We start from the raw sequence: 16,023 nt of genomic DNA, 5'->3' as shown, positions 1-16,023 counted from the left end.
GGTAAGTGTATTAGTCAGTCCTAATGCAAGGAAATGGAAAAATTTGGAGGATATATGCAATATTTGGTGAACACTACTATCTCTGCTACAGATGATAAATGATAGACTGGAAAAACCACCAATTCTAGATAATAATGATGCATCACTGAATCCCCCTAACACAATAAAGCACACAAAAAGAAGTTAAAAGGGGGGAAAAACCCCAGTCAGAATTTAGACTGTAAACCTATGTGAAAAATATAACTTTTTTGGGAGCTAAAGTATTGAAAATAGAATATGCTGCAAGAAAGAGATTCAAGGATAAAATATTTTGCCTGGTGTGTGATGGAATATATCCATTTTTCTAAATAACTGTACTCCCAGAAAGAAAGTTTATTCTCTGGCAGGAACTCTGAACATTTTACTTATTTAGGTGACTTCCTTTTACAGTTATGACATCAGTAAAGGGAGACAGAGCTGTAGACACGTTTATTTTTGAATCATCCCTAAATTATTCCATCAATTGTAATAAGAAATGTTTTTTGATTAAATCGACCCTGAGATAGAAATTGCATTTAACACCTAACCTGTTTTGCTAGGTCATTATGGCATTTCAGGCCTCTAGAATTAGCTGAGGATTCTCGTTCAATAATCCTTTAAGGATATGGGTATTTCCTTTTTCCATTAACTTGGAAAATAGACATTGGTCTCTTTGGGAAGGGCTAGGAAACGTGTCAACCTTGGTTTTTATGGCCTCCATTTGTTTCTGTTTCCATCAACTAGCTGAACTGACAATGAGAACTGCTGCCTTTTGCTTGAGTTAACATGTTGAATACAGAATCCCTACTGTGTGTAGTCACGATGACACATTCATGTGTTTCAGACATGATTTTGAACATTTGACATTTATAAATTCATTTAATCTTCAACATTTTCTATTCCAATAACAAAATCTTATTATTGAATGGTGACATGGTGCATTGGAGCCAGCTGGAGACAATAATTCCGGAGGCTGAGGTACTTTTCTGAATGGTATAATGCAGTGGTTCTCAACCTTCTGGCCCTTTAAATACAGTTCCTCATGTTGTGACCCAACCATAAAATTATTTTCGTTGCTACTTTATAACTGTAATGTTACTACTGTTATGAGTCATAATGTAAATACCTGATATGCAAGATGGTCTTAGGTGACCCCTGTGAAAGGGTCATTCAACCCCCAAAGGGGTTGCGACCCACAGGTTGAGAACCGCTGGTATAGTGTATACTCTGAACCAGCTATCAATATGTGGTATTCTTTTTCCTATAACTGGAATATTTTGGGTCTGAGAACCTGTCAAGCAAAGCTAAAAGATTTGACTGGTAAAGAAATGATGAGTGCACTTTACTATTCAGACAGTTTGATACTTACATAGACAACAAAAGCAAAAAAAGCAAAGGTACCAGCTTCCCATGTCCTCTGTACCATAGGATGATATCCAAACAAAGGGATTGTGGATGCCTTATGGTGTGACATGAGTGGTGGTCCACATTCATGTTGCAGCCAGCAGTTGAATAGCCTCCAGCTTTGCCCTAAATAAAGAATCAGAAGGCTTCAGACCTCATCAGAACTTGGAATGAAAGGAGAGTGAGTCATGATAGCCTCTGGAAGATAAGGCGATGAATGGAAAATGGCTTTGTAGCAGCTCCTCACAAGTCTCCCATGCTCTCATGTTTTGGAAAAATCACCGGGCATTCTTCCAAGGCCTAAATCAGATCAGTTGCATTTAAGTCTTGCCTATGTGTGCCGTGTGGAGACATGCAAGGTCACCAGGATGTCATGGCAGAGCCATTCCCCAACAGAACCAAGAACTGTCAGAGGTTTTAGTGCATGAGGAATGCTTTTATCAGCTGTACCAATTAGGATTCTGACCCTATGAATTAAATGTTGAGAATAGTATGCTATGCTATGTGCTTCCTGATGCCATGGGGTAAAAGGCAACAAAGTACGCAGAATGGTGATCAGTAACCAAACTACATAAATAACACTGGCTTTACCAAAATATATAAATAACAGTAGTTTTCTATAACAGGCAACAATAAGTAAGAAATTATAATAGGAAAAAGGTCACTTTCATAATAACAAGAAATAGTATAAAATACCTGACAGTAAAAAGAAAAAGTAAGAAATGAATAAGCTCTATGTGGGGAGGAGGAGAGGAGAGAAAACTTTACTAACAACATAATAATTTAAATAAATGGAAGCACATATGATTCTTTATAGAAAGACTCAATATTTTTATTGTAAATTTCACTCCAATTTATTTAATAAGAGATCTGGACAAAGCAATTTTACATTTTCTATTTAGAAAAACAAATGAGCTGAAATAACGACAAAATAAGTTTGAAAAAAGAAGTGTGATGTGATTGTTTTTACATATCATTAGGCAGAATGGTCAGCGGGACCACGGGCACTTGACCATGTACTGCTGGAGTCTCTGAAGGGGGAAACAGAAATGGACAAAAATCACAAAGTAATGGGCTCGGACTGAGAACTGTTCTTGCTGATTTACTGAATTCCAAAAATGTCTTTGAAGTTTTTCTCAAATTCGGCCTCTATTTGAATTCCCAGCATGATGAATTTCTGGCCCTGAAAAAACAAAGAGAAAAACAGTATTAGCCATTTCCAATTACCCAAAGTTTCAGGTAATCAAGATCTTCATTTTAGGCCAGCCCCAAATGTTAAGTGAGACTTCATCCAGTTAGGAATAGCTAATGTTCCCTGATAGCTTGATCATTTCTCTTTATCTGGAAGACAGAGAAGCAAAAATAGTACTATCTTGCAGCCTAATTCTTCACCAAAAATTGATTGATTTAATTTGACAAAATAGAAGTTATTTGAGTTTTGAGCACAGCACATATTATTTGCAACAATATAGTAGTATGGAAATGTCTACAGTAAATTCATTGTGCCTTTCTCTCCCTTCATTCTCACACCTTGAGGCAATCCTTGTTAATGTGTGTGCGTGTGCGTGTGTGTGTGTGTGTGTGTGTGTGTGTGTGTGTGTGTGTTAATCCTCACCCAAGGCTATTTTTCCACTGGAGGATATTTTTCCGTTGATCTTTGTTGTTGTTGGTTTTTGGGAGATTGGAAGCGAGAGGGAAAGACAGAGAAACATAGATGTGAGAGAAACACATTGATTGGTTGCCTCCTTCACAAGCCCTGACCAGAGCCTGGGCCTGCAACCGAGGTACTTGCTCTTGACTGGAATTGAACCTTGGACCTGTTGGTCCACAGGCTGACGCTGTATTCACTGAGCCAAACCGGCTAGGCCACAGTTGCCGGGAGCCGGTCCATGCTTGCTGTTTCAAGGGACCTGGCATATATGGCATACTGTTCTTAATATGTTTGCTCACCTTCTTGGCACTATGTGTTTTAACCAAGGTCTCTGAGAAAGGTTGTTTCCCCAGGTAGGGATTTTCCCCTGAAGTTAGGGAGGGAATAAAACCTCTTAACTAGTGCCAGGTGGGTAATTAATCACTTTAACTACGAACAATCATGCTTAAGCTACATAATCTTTACTCCCTGGAATGAAGATAAGAAACGCCCTAACCTTTGTAATAGAGATTGAAAGGATTGAATCAACTGGTATAAATACAGATGTAATAAGACAGCAAGACACAGAACTTAGAATACGGAACCAAGAGACAGAGAACCTAGGCACAGAACCTACACAGAACGTTCTCTAGAGACAGAAGAACTTCGCTGGAGAGAACATGGCAAAAGATCCTGGACAGAAACTGGCCTCAGAACCTAGAGACAGAACCTAGCGAGAGAACATGGCAAAAGATCCTGGACTGAACCTGACTACGGAAATTGGCAAGAGAACCTGACTAGAACCTGGTAACTGAACCTGGCTGGAGAACCTGGACAGAACCTGGCTGGAGAACCTAGCGAGGGAACATGGCTACAGAACCTGACTGGAGAACCTGGAGAACCTAGCAAGAGAACATGGACACAGAACCTGGCTGGAGATCCTAAGCAGAACCTCTCTGGAGATCCAGACCAGAACTTGGCTGGAGATCCTGGCTGGAGATCCTGGCTAGGCTGCTGATCAACTGAACGCTGTCCCCGTGTCATTCCTTCTTCGCCGACTCCGTCCACACCTTTGGGGACCCCTGGACCCGCTGGGGTTGGACCCCAGCACACAGTGGTCGGCAAACTCATTAGTCACCAGAGCCAAATATCAACAGTACAACGATTGAAATTTCTTTTGAGAGCCAAATTTTTTAAACTTAAACTATATAGGTAGGTACATTGTTATTAACTTAATTAGGGTACTCCTAAGGCTTAGGAAGAGCCACACTCAAGGGGCCGAAGAGCCACATGTGGCTCGGGAGCTGCAGTTTGCCTACCACGGGCTAGGGCCTTGTTAACTTTTTGACACAGCACTAGGGGATTTGGATGTAAAGAAATCCAAGATTTTGAAATTTGAGAAATTTGATTTGGTATCTTCCTTTAGAGAAGAGAAACACTGGTTGCCTTTAAAAAGCACTTCTGTTTCCTGTGGAGGGACTAGATCTGCAGGCTACTGTTCTCTGGGACAAAATCGGCTATCTAGCAGTGAGCAGACTCTGAGATCCTAGGACAGTGTTTGCAATGATACCTCTGGTTGATTATTATATTTTCACCTCTGTAGACCACAGGGCTTTTAGAAGCCTTCTAGAGTTTTTACTTGTGTGTGCTTGCTGCATGATGAGGAAAGTTGTAAAATTTACCTGATATGAGAGAGGAAAGGCAAAGTGACTTAATCGAAAGAAAAAGGGATGCAGGGACAGCCACTTACCTCATAAATTTTCCTGTGGTTCTGAAAGATGAGGCGCATGTCCTGCACAAACTCCTTCACTTGGAGGTACAACTTTGAAGCCAGTGTTTCTCTGATTTTGTTTAACCACATGCACTTCTTCAGGCTCTGAGATCGCTTTTTACTCTGTGGATGAAAGTGCCAAAGGGCAGGCTATTGGCATGGTTCCAAGTCTACTTTCTATAGACTCTCACTGCTATGACTGTTTATGTCCCTCCCCCCACAAACTCAGATGTTGAAATTCCAACTCCCAATGTGATGGTATTAGGAGAAGGGGCCTTTGGGAGATAATTAGGTCAGGAGGGTGGAGTGCTCATGAATGGGATTAATGCCCTTTGTAAGGGGACCCCAGAGAGCTCTCTCCCTGTTTCTACCAGGTGAGGACACAACATGAAGTTGTCGGTCTGCAACCTGGAAGAGGGCTCTCGTCAGAATCTGACCATACTGGTACTCAGATCTTGGACTTCCGGCCTCCAGAACTGTGAGAAACAAATTTCTGTGGTTGAAGCCACCCAGTCTGTGGTACTTTGTTATAGCAGCCTAAGCTGCTAGGGGCTGACTAAGCTGACTGAGACATCCATCAACAAGGCAATGATAATGGCAACTTGTACCTATTGCATTCATACCACAAATTTGACAAATGCCAGTTGGGGGCTTTGTTGCTATTACTTACATAATATGGTTTTGAGATACAACAGAAGATTTTTGATCAGCGACAGACCTTCAAGAGGAGGAACTCACATTTCTGCAAAAGATAGAGTAAATCTTAAGTGAAAAGCACCTTGGAGAGAATGAACTGCCCAGCATGTTCAGGCAGAATGCACAACGCCCAAACCCGTGGACTCTGAAACAAACACAGAACGGGGATCTGCTTTGGATACAAATTTTGGTGTTAGGTGTGATCAAAGCACAGAGAAAGAAGCACAGATGCTTGCCTCTGCGCACCATTCCTCCAGCCCCTGCAAGACTGCTTCTTCTCTCAAGTGAACAGAAAGGAGGAGGCTTCAGCTTCCCCTTGCAACTCACCAAGTGCTCCTCATGCAGCATCTTCCTTTCTAGGATCTCCGATTCCTGATGACATGGCTGACTTTCTGGACACATTTTCTGAATAAACTTTATCTCGCAGAAGATGCAACTCCATGGGACCCTGAGAGGCAGGACATGAAGTGAGCAGGGGCGGGTTCTCTGTGAAACAGTCATTGTTCTTGCAGCTGTTGAAGTCCTCAAAAGGACTGTTGGTTACCACCTTGAAGCCAACTTTTCTCATGAAAACCCCTCTGCACTAGAGTCCCATTTAGACTCAATTACCAAAGACACCCCTCCCATAAGTAGTCCGTTGAGTTAGGTGCCATAGTGGGTGATGGGCTCTCATTCACCTCAACACTTAGGGTTTCTAATTGAGCCACTGTGAGTATGGTAACGATCCCTGTCTGCCACCATTGTGTATTGGCAACCAGTACCATAAAGACCAAAGTATTGGGCCTTGATGAACCATCAGGCCAGAAGAAAAGTCAGAAACCAGCTCTTGTCTCCCAACTTTGCAGAATAAGCACAGAGCACCAGCCATGGGCATCCTCCCCTCTGGCATTGCCATATCTATACCTAGAATCTGTGCTGCAGAGACTTCTTGGAAAGGAACCCTACCAACAGAGTGTCAGATATTCTATTTGCCTCGAGAGCCCTCTCTCCCAGGTTCTCTGTGTTGGGAGGCTCTCCACAATCAGGTGGATACAACGATTCATCTTAGAGATATCATTTAGCTTCTCCCCGTGGCCACTTCAGTCCTTTCTCAGAGGCCCATTACAAATTAAGATGTAAAAATTGTCAGTTATAAAAACAGTCATGGGGATGTAAAGTATAGCATAGGGAACATAGTAACTTTATGCTAACTATGTATGGTGTCAGATGGGCACTAGACTTCTTTAGGACATCAACAGGTAAATTATATAAATGTCTATTGACTATGTTATACACCTGAAATGAATAATATAATGCTGCAGCCAATTGCAATTGAAAAAAATGAGGCCCATTACACTGTCCATGGTTCAGGGATGGGGACTATCTGTGGGTTCAACAAAAAAGTGGATCTGTCTTCTGCCTCTGCAGATTGCCTGACCGACTAGAGAGGTTTATGCCAAATCCCTGAGGTGGCACCACTGCCTGAGAGCTACCTGAGAGCAGCTGGGTTACGTTAGATTCCTCCCATTATGGAGGGCAATGCTTTGTCCTCATGGGGATACACACATTCCTGGTAGCCATCCTCTGCCCACACCACCACTTATAGATGCCTTACCAATCTCGATGTTAGCCTGCATACCATCACCTCTGACCAAGGATACATTTTACAGCAAAGGAAATGTAGCAGTGGACTCACCCTCAGAATTCATGAGTCTTATTATGGACCCTGTCACGCAGTGTCAGCTGATTTGGTGGACTGTGAGGATGCCTTCAGAGGACTCATCACAGCCCCAGCTTTGCCAGCTTTGAGATGTTCCCAAGGCAGGTGGTATATGCTTCCAACTGGCATCTAATGCACAGTGTCACCATCCCATCAAAGTGTATGGTTAGGGAACAAAGCAGAGGAGGTGGTGGTGACACCTCTTTCTATTCCCCCTAAAAACCACTTGAGGAATTTTCACTTCCCATGAATCTACTGCTGCCAGCAAGTTAAATAGCTCTGGATCATAATTCTGGATCCTGATACTTAAGGGCCCTGCTCCCTCTGCATCAAGACACATACAACCAGATAAACTTTGCAGGCTGAGTGTGCATGGTGGGAAGAGCTCTACCACAAGAAGGAAGGGCAAGAGGGGACCAAGTGTCACTAACCTGTCAGGATCAATATGACAGATGTGGCATGTCTCATGAAAGGATCTTGGACAAGTATCACAGCAAAATAGCGTTCCTCCTTTATGGCACATCTCACATATATTTGAGTTTTCTGGCTAGAAAGGGAGATAATTTAGACATCACTGGGATCAGTGAGATTCCAGAAGGACAACATCATTGGACTCTAGAACACACAGATTTTGCTTGTACCAAGGTGAAACTTGTAGTATTAAAGAATAACACTGAGCAGAGATATTTATTTATTTATTAGTATTTTTTTATGGTCTAAAGTTTTACATATGACTCCTTTTTCCCCAATCAAACCCCCCCCCCCGCCCCCAAGCCATTCCCGCTTTGGGCAAGCTCCTGCCACCCCAGTGTCTGTGTCCATTGGTTATGCTAATATGCATGCATACAAGTCCTTTGGTTGCTCTCTAACCCCCATCCCCTACCATTTGTCTCTAGATTGATCTATTCTTGTCTATCAAATTATTTTGATCATTATATCCCACATATGAGTGAGATCATGTGATATTTATCTTTCTCTGACTGGCTTATTTTGCTTGGCATAATGCTCTCTAGTTCCATCCATGTTGTTGCAAATGGTAAAAGTTCCTTCATTTTATAGCGACATAGTATTCCATTGTGTAGATGTACCACAGTTTTTGAATCCACTCATCTGATGATGGGCACTTAGGCTGTTTCCAAATCTTATCTATTGTGAATTGCACTGCTATGAACATAGGGGTGCATATATCCTTTCTGATTGGAGTTTCTGGTTTCTTGGGATATATTTCTAGAAGTGGAATCACTGGGTCAAATGGGAGTTCCATCTTTAACTTTTTGAGGAAACTCCATACTGTCTTCCACAGTGGCTGCACCAGTCTGCATTCTCACCAGAAGTGCAGGAGGGTTCCTTTTTTGCCACATCCTCACCAGCACTTGTCATATGTTGATGATAGCCATTCTGACAGGTGTGAGATGGTATCTCATTGTCGTTTTGATTTGCATCTCTTGGATGATTAGTGACTTTGAGCATGTTTTCATATGTCTCTGGGCCTTCTGTATGTCCTCTTTCGAAAAGTGTCTATTTAGATCCTTTCCCCATTTTTTGATTGGATCGTTTATCTTCCTTGTGTTGTATGAATTCTCTGTAAATTTTGGAGATTAAACCCTTATCTGAAATATCATTGCAAATATGTTCTCCCATGCAGTGGGCTTTCTTGTTGTTTTATTGATTTTTTTTTTCTGTGCAGAAAGTTTTTATTTTGATGTAGTCCCATTTTTTATTTTATTTTCTCCTTAGTCTACATTGCCCCAGGAGCTGTGTCTGTAAAGATATCTGAGTAGAGATTTTTAGAAGACATTTTGGTCTGCAGCGACGTTCAGGAGGAAGTGGCTGTATTAGGTCAGGAAAATTTTCCCTGTGGAGACAGAGACCCGGATAGCAACAAAAAGGGTGAATTAAAGATAATCTGAGAAATTTATTATTCTGTTGGAAAAATATGGTCCAGAAATATGTCTTATCTGGTTGTTTATGTTGCATCATCTAAATTGACTCATCAAAGAGTGATTTACTGAGAATTTAATATGATGGAATTAAACTCCTGAGATATCACTGCACCTCATTTTCTCAACCATAAGTTCCCCATGAGTTTAAGAGCCTGGGAAGGTATTACTGGACGATGGAGTTTGTGCCTGGAGGGACCCTAGGCCTGTGACAGTACCTCTGGATTGGAGAGACCCTGGGCATAGATGACCAGGTAAATGCCAGGCTAGACTGAGCTCTTTAGCTCTGGGAGGCTGGGGAAGACGCCCAACTCAGCTTGTCATGAAAGGTGTGGAGGTGCCATCTCTGAATGGCCAGGGAGTATGGTAATGACAACCACTAGGTCCATGGATGATCTGGTGCTTTGTTCTATATAAGGAAGATAGAAGAACCCACAACAGTGAATGATGCTGAGTCTTCCACAATTTTAATATGTAGGTCCTTCAGCCAGATTTACTTTCACTGAGTGAAAATAATTTGACAGTGTTTGCATCTAAGTATTGTGGAATGAAAAAACACAGTGAAGATGGTAGAAATTATAGACAAAAATAAGAATTGGCCAAGGATTGAGTCCACTGCGAGGTGAGAAAAATCATGTTTTTCTTTATTTTGTGTGTGGATGATAATCTATGTGCCAATAACATGTGAATCTCTACATATTAAATTTCTATGTATGAGGGTCATGTGTCTGTGATGGAGAAATGTCCAGAAGTTTTTGGCTCCCCCAGAGCAGAAAAATAACTGTTTGAGGAGAACTTTGTGGTTGGGGGAATGTCTCACCTAATGTGTTAGTAACAGCTCTACACTTAGATGAAAATATCTTGTCTACACAATGGGTTAGAAGGAGGAATTCACATTGTCCTGTGATAACGTAGGTACAACATAATGCACAGACTTGAGGACTGGCTCACTCAGTGATGGGTGGTTGAGATGCTGGTGGGTGGTGAGGAAGTGGGGAGGTGACAGGAAGTGCCATTCCACTTCTTCCTTCTAGAAACACTATGCTTTGTTCCTCTGACTCTCTATTCCCTTGGATTTACCCCCATAAGACTGCCTCTTCTTGAAGGCTCCTCACTTAGAATGTTGGAATTCCTTGGGGTCTGTCCTACATCCCCCACTACTTCATGCTCCCATGACCATGCTTACCTTACTTATCCTTAGACTTTAAAACTTGTGTCTCTGGTCTCCTTGTGAGGTCCTAAACTTCCACACTCTACTTTCTATCATATCCAGTTAGAAGTCTTTCATCAAATCTAAAATCCATCCTGTCCCAAATTATATTCCTTGTCTTCCTGTCTGTAATCTGCTCCTCATTTAGCCCCCATCTCACCAAGGAACCCATAGTTCACACAGGAGCCCAGAATTGAACATGGATTCTGCTTTTCTCCACACCTAGATATCCAATCCATCAATAGTGTTGCAGATCCCAATTTTTAAATATCTCATCTCATTCTCAGTGCTTCTGTGAGTTCCACTGCTATAAGAATGTAGTGGCCCTAGTCATAATACCCTCTTATTAGAAAAAAAGGTATGCTACTAAAGTTACAAATCATAGCAGTCAGAACATCATCTCTGGGTCCAATGAGATTAGGTGAATTGGACTATACCAAAGTTTGTAAATTCTCTTCATTTATAAATTTAATATAAGAAGAGACACAAAAGTCACATATATGAGGAAATTCTAAGCTGCAATGTGTCTCTTGCCCATGTTCTCTCTTTCAGTAAAAAAACTTGTATAGTGCCTCATTAGGGACATCCTTGGGCACATCCCCACATGGGCCTTGCTGACTCTGGCATGGGGCCATGTAATTGTTTATCCTTTTTGTCATAACAAATGAGACTCATGGATGCTGACCACCTATTGTTAGGCTTTTGGGCCATGGTTTCTGAATCTTAGATATCGATAGAATGAATTGATGTCCTTCCAGTCTGGAACAATGACTGCCTCAGCTTTTACCTCCAACCTGGATCAGAGAGGCCATGGATAAACTATCCAGTTTGATCCAAGGCATGATGACCTGAGAGGTGACACCACCTGCCTCTCTGAGTGTCCTAGGACCCCCGCACCCCATTAGCTATTTCCCCATGTTACACAATTGGGGAACACTCAGTACATTTCTCTGCAGGACTCATGACAGGATGTACACAATGCCCTGAGTACATTTCTCTGCAGGACTCATGACAGGACATACACCTTGAACTTACCAGCCTGGTGAGGCCTGTTCCTTCTGTCTGATGTATGAAACCATCTTATCACTGCCTGCACCATGGACTGGGTGTTTGAGATTTTCCTTTTCTTTCCTTCTGCTTTCTTTAAAATTCTGCTATCCTCTCGAATTTACTCCTATCCCTAATCAGAAGTCCAGCCCTGCCCATTTCTACTTCAAGACCCATCTCTAGAGACCCAAGTGGTTTAGAGCTCTGCCTCCCATACTAATGGGAAAATAGGAAGGTTTCCACCAAATGAATGGAAAGGATGCTTTCATATTGAGACACCCACTCCAGAACCATCTACCTGGCATGGGTGATGCATCTGCTGTTGTCTACTCATCACACATAGCGACCTGTTCTAACGGAGTGTGAGCATGCTTCAGGGAAAGACAGCATGACAGAGATACTGAGAAAGCCTGGATTATTCTGGGGTTACAGGTGGCAGTACTTACATATGGGTCAATAATGTTATCACTGTGAGAATCTGGTATTATCTATAGAAAATAGAGAAAGATCGAGTGACAATATTGAATATGAGTTTTCATTAACCACACATTTGAGTATACTTGTTATGAAAAGGATTCATGCCTTCCCTTTGCTTTACATCTGCTTTTGTGAGTCTATATATCTAATTGGAGAATAAAAAACATTAAATTATGTGTCAGTGATGGTTTGGTCCAATGCAAATTCCATTCTGTGGATCTTATACTCAAGGAGGCTTTTGTGAAGCCATGTAGGGAGGGAGGCTGGCCCTGGTTTTCACAGATAGAGTGGGAGCTTAAATGAGAGACTCAGACTGAGTACTCATCATCCACAGTCCCCAGTGACCTCAGGGCCCAGAGTCCTGGGTGCCATACAAATGTTTCTGCAGACTCCACGGCCTTCTGCAGCTCTCCTGGTACACAGCGCTGAAGATAAAATTGGTACAAAGTCCCAGTTCTGCATCTTTTCTTGAAGGTGAGTACCTCTCCACTTTCTCCTGAATCCCAAGGGCTTGCATTGACCTTGGGTATCTGTGAAATGACTGGGCCTTTTTTCAGCCTGGGGCAATGACTACCTCAGCTCTTACCTCCAGTTGGGGCAAAGAGGCCATAGAGAAACCACCCAGTTGACCCACAGCATAATGACCAAAGAGGTGGCCATATAATTGCCTGCGTCTCTGGGTGTCCTAGAACCCTACCCCACCCCATGAGTTATTCTTCCATGCTAGACAATGAAGTCGAAACAATAAAATAAGGTCAGCTCTGTCTCATTATTTATTTTAAAGGATTAGTCTCACCTCTATCTCTCATGTTTTAATGCTTAAAGAAGTTCGGGTCTCAGACACTGTAATGTTATAAGCAACAAGTGCAAAAATCCCCATATTATAAATCAAATTTTACTAGAATTAATGAAGTTAGGAGCTATAGAATAAGGCCAGAGAAATGGAAAATCAACAATATGATAGGTGAGATATAGGCAGAAAGTCATGCGGTAATTGCCTTTCTTGTTCTCGGTGGGTCTGTTAGAAATCCGTTCTGAAAGAGAAATGAGATTAATGCCGTGATGAGTCTTTGTGTCCTCTTTGTACTTCTGTACTTTTTCTACTGTTTTGAGCTTGGTATTTCCAGTGCCTCCCAGATACATTACTATGCTACTTTATTGGTCCCCAAAGTCTAAGATGGCCTTCTCTGCCCCCCATTCCCCAATTTAAATTACTTTCCTGTGACCATATTACACAGTGGCAATTACTAGTGACAGAGTCAAGGCCACAATTACTGTCTACCTTCAAAGGGAGAAGAGTTCATGCACTTAGGATTACACTGTGATAAACTGGTCAAGATAACACCGGAGTGGAATGTTAGTTCGTAATAGCATGCATTGTGACCTGCTCAAAGGAAGTCATGATGGTTTTCTGAACATCGATAAAGCTTGGAGTTTGTGAACTATGACATTCCATCCTTAATAGAAGCCCTTTGTCATTAGGATACCTCAATCAGGTCTTTCAGGGTATATCCACCGCAGCGCACACTCAGCCTCCAATTCTTGGCCCTTTCGTAGTTTCCTTCAATTTCAAATTCCTTGAGGGTGAGCTGCTTCCCATTCTTTGTCTTTATACACTTTGCTGAGATTCCTGTGAGACCGGGCAAGACAGGTTGAGCTCCCTTTGTTGCCAGGGAATGTCTCTGACTGTGAAAACCCTAGAACTTGGCCTCCTACCACCCATTTTGGGCTTAGAATCAGCAACCCAGAAGAGCTGAGTTCCCTCTCAGGAGCCCCACAACAACCTGAAGGGCGGTGGTAGAAGGGACTTCCTGCCATGTGTGCACACTTTCCTTTACTGTGCAATGAGAAGGGCAATAATTATTACTAACATTTACTTTTAAAAAGTATTTATATTCAAAAGAGAGGGAAAAAAGTATGACTCTTAAAAAAAAAAAAAGTCCAGGATTCTTTCCCATCCCTTCTCTGAGACTCAGGATAGAACCAGGCTGAATTTCAGAGAGGGCAAATGAGGGCACATAGGTGGCCAAGTGGCAGCTGCCACCACAGCCACATCTGTCTAGTCCTGCACAATGTTCATCATCCAGTTAATGGCAGCAATTATTTCTCATATTTTGGATTCATATCTATTTTATGTGGAAAGTAATTATGGAAATGTTATGTAGTAAGAAAAGTTCAATTACTCATAGGCAATATAGTCATAGGGCACACATTTATACTTGTTGATGTCTAAAGAACTCTATTTTGGGAGGGGGAATCAATACTGGCTGCCAAACATTTGTGCTGTACTTTGTTATTCCATTTTCCCCCTCATTATAATATGGTGAAGCAAGTTTTATTACTATTCCCATTTTGTAGAGGAGGAAGTTTAGGATGAAAGAGAAGAATGGTTTGGTCCAGTTGCAACAGACACTCTTGATATCGCTGAAACTTGAAGCCAGGTATCCTGATTCTAAAACCTGTGCTCCTCGCTAGCATAAGGTGGCACATGTGTTGCAGGGAATGGGACTGTGAAGTTGTTGTTGTATTTCTCAAATGTGTACATTTCTACCCTGATATTGAAGCACTTGTTCTTGGGTTGGGTGCTGGATGGGCATTATAGGGACCTTTTCCTTGGGGGGAAAGGAGAGATGGCCTGGTAGGCTAATGTTTATGAATTTTAAAAGTGAGGAAATGTCATCTTTCCTCCAGTCTATTTGAGATGCTGTGCAGGAAAGACCTAAGAGAGCAAACCTGAGACAACTACCTTTAGAAATGTCTGCTTCCAAGGCTGATCCTTGGCTGACATCTGAAAGCCTGGATTTTGGGAGGGGTCCCACCGTTCCCATGGGGCATGTGCTGAACACTTGCTTTCTTTCTGGACATCTGGAATTTTGGCAGATGCGAGGTAAAGTGTACATATGTGGCTAACTCCTGTTAAAAACCCTGTGACTCCTAGTCTCAGGGAAGCTTCCCTGATAGACAACATCTCACATGTGTTGTTATGAGTTGCTGCTGGAGAATTAAATGTGTCCTGTATGACTCCACTGGGAGAGGACCTTTGGAAACTGGTACCTATTGCCTTTGGACTTTGTCCCATGTGCTTTTGCCTTTGCTGATTTTGCTTTGTGTCAACTTAATAAATCATAGCAATGAGTTAGATTATATGCTGAGTCCTGTGAGTCCTCTTAGTAAATCACCAAATGTTGGGATGGTCTTGGAGACCCTGACACAGGTGTCTAGCCCCTGAACAATATAATATTCACATGGATAGTTTTCAGTTGAAAAGTGTAGGAGACCAGGAAACTTACCTTGTTTCATTTTCTCTTTATATAACATCCCCTTTGCTGGACCACAGGTCACAGGAAGTATAGAGCGTTCAAAGTTCTTATGTTTATCTCTGGGAATTCTTGGACCTGCAAGGAAGCATTATTATTATTATTATTTTCATTCCACTTTCTTCTAACTGTGCCCTCTTTCTTCTCACCCATCTTGAGAGCATTCTTTTATAAATCAAAATATAGTGGTGGGATTTTACCCATGAACAACGTTTTTCTTTTATGGCAGGTTAGACACACAATGATAATGTCATCCTCCACTTCTGTTTTCTGAAATCCTGCATAATAGCCTCATGTGAAGGACCTGAATTCCCAAGCTTGTTGGCCACAACTACCTATTGCACAATGATTTTTCTCCTGTTTTTAAGGAAGATTTCTAGCCATATTATTGCTTTGAATTATGTGGATGGAAAAAAAACCCCATCTGAGGCCCCACTGGGGGAACAGAGAACAGGATGACAGTGGGGAACTTAGCAGGAACAGTGTCTGCCTTCCCTCCTTGCTCTCTGCCTTGTTTCAGTTCTCCTTCATGTGAACTTTCTGTATGGCTTTCACTCTGTGAATCAGGGCAGGGTGCTCCTAGAAGAAACTGCAGATTGCCCAGGAAGAGGGCCTCTGTACATCCTTGGGGTGGGGCACTGGCTCTGATTCTGCTGAAGTAGGGGTTGAAAGTCTTTTAAAAATATATTTTTATTGATTTCAGAGAAGAAGGGAGAGGAAGAGAGAGAGGAACATCACTGATGAAAGAGAATCATTGATAGGCTACCTCCTGCATATTCATCACTGAGGATTGAGCTCACAACCTGGGCATGTA

At 42.0% G+C, this 16,023-nt stretch overlaps 1 protein-coding gene across 1 annotated transcript in view; it reads right to left on the bottom strand.

The window, feature by feature from the left end:
* Nucleotides 1-2,467: 2,467 nt before the first annotated feature.
* SP100 (SP100 nuclear antigen) overlaps nt 2,468-16,023 on the bottom strand; it is an 89,703-nt gene continuing 76,147 nt past the window's right edge. Inside the window, exons 25-26 of the mRNA XM_036319482.1 lie at nt 4,803-4,946; nt 2,468-2,605 (exon numbers count right to left, since the gene is read on the bottom strand). Of these exons, the coding sequence (XP_036175375.1) occupies nt 2,525-2,605; nt 4,803-4,946 (225 nt within the window). The 3' untranslated portion in view covers nt 2,468-2,524. The remainder of the gene's footprint in view (nt 2,606-4,802; nt 4,947-16,023) is intronic.

This window comes from Myotis myotis, unplaced genomic scaffold (genome assembly GCF_014108235.1).
Source record: "Myotis myotis isolate mMyoMyo1 unplaced genomic scaffold, mMyoMyo1.p scaffold_m19_p_8, whole genome shotgun sequence".
In the NCBI taxonomy this organism is placed as follows: domain Eukaryota; kingdom Metazoa; phylum Chordata; class Mammalia; order Chiroptera; family Vespertilionidae; genus Myotis; species Myotis myotis.
Note: the sequence above shows the minus strand (reverse complement) of the source record. Positions and strands in the feature narration are given on the sequence as shown.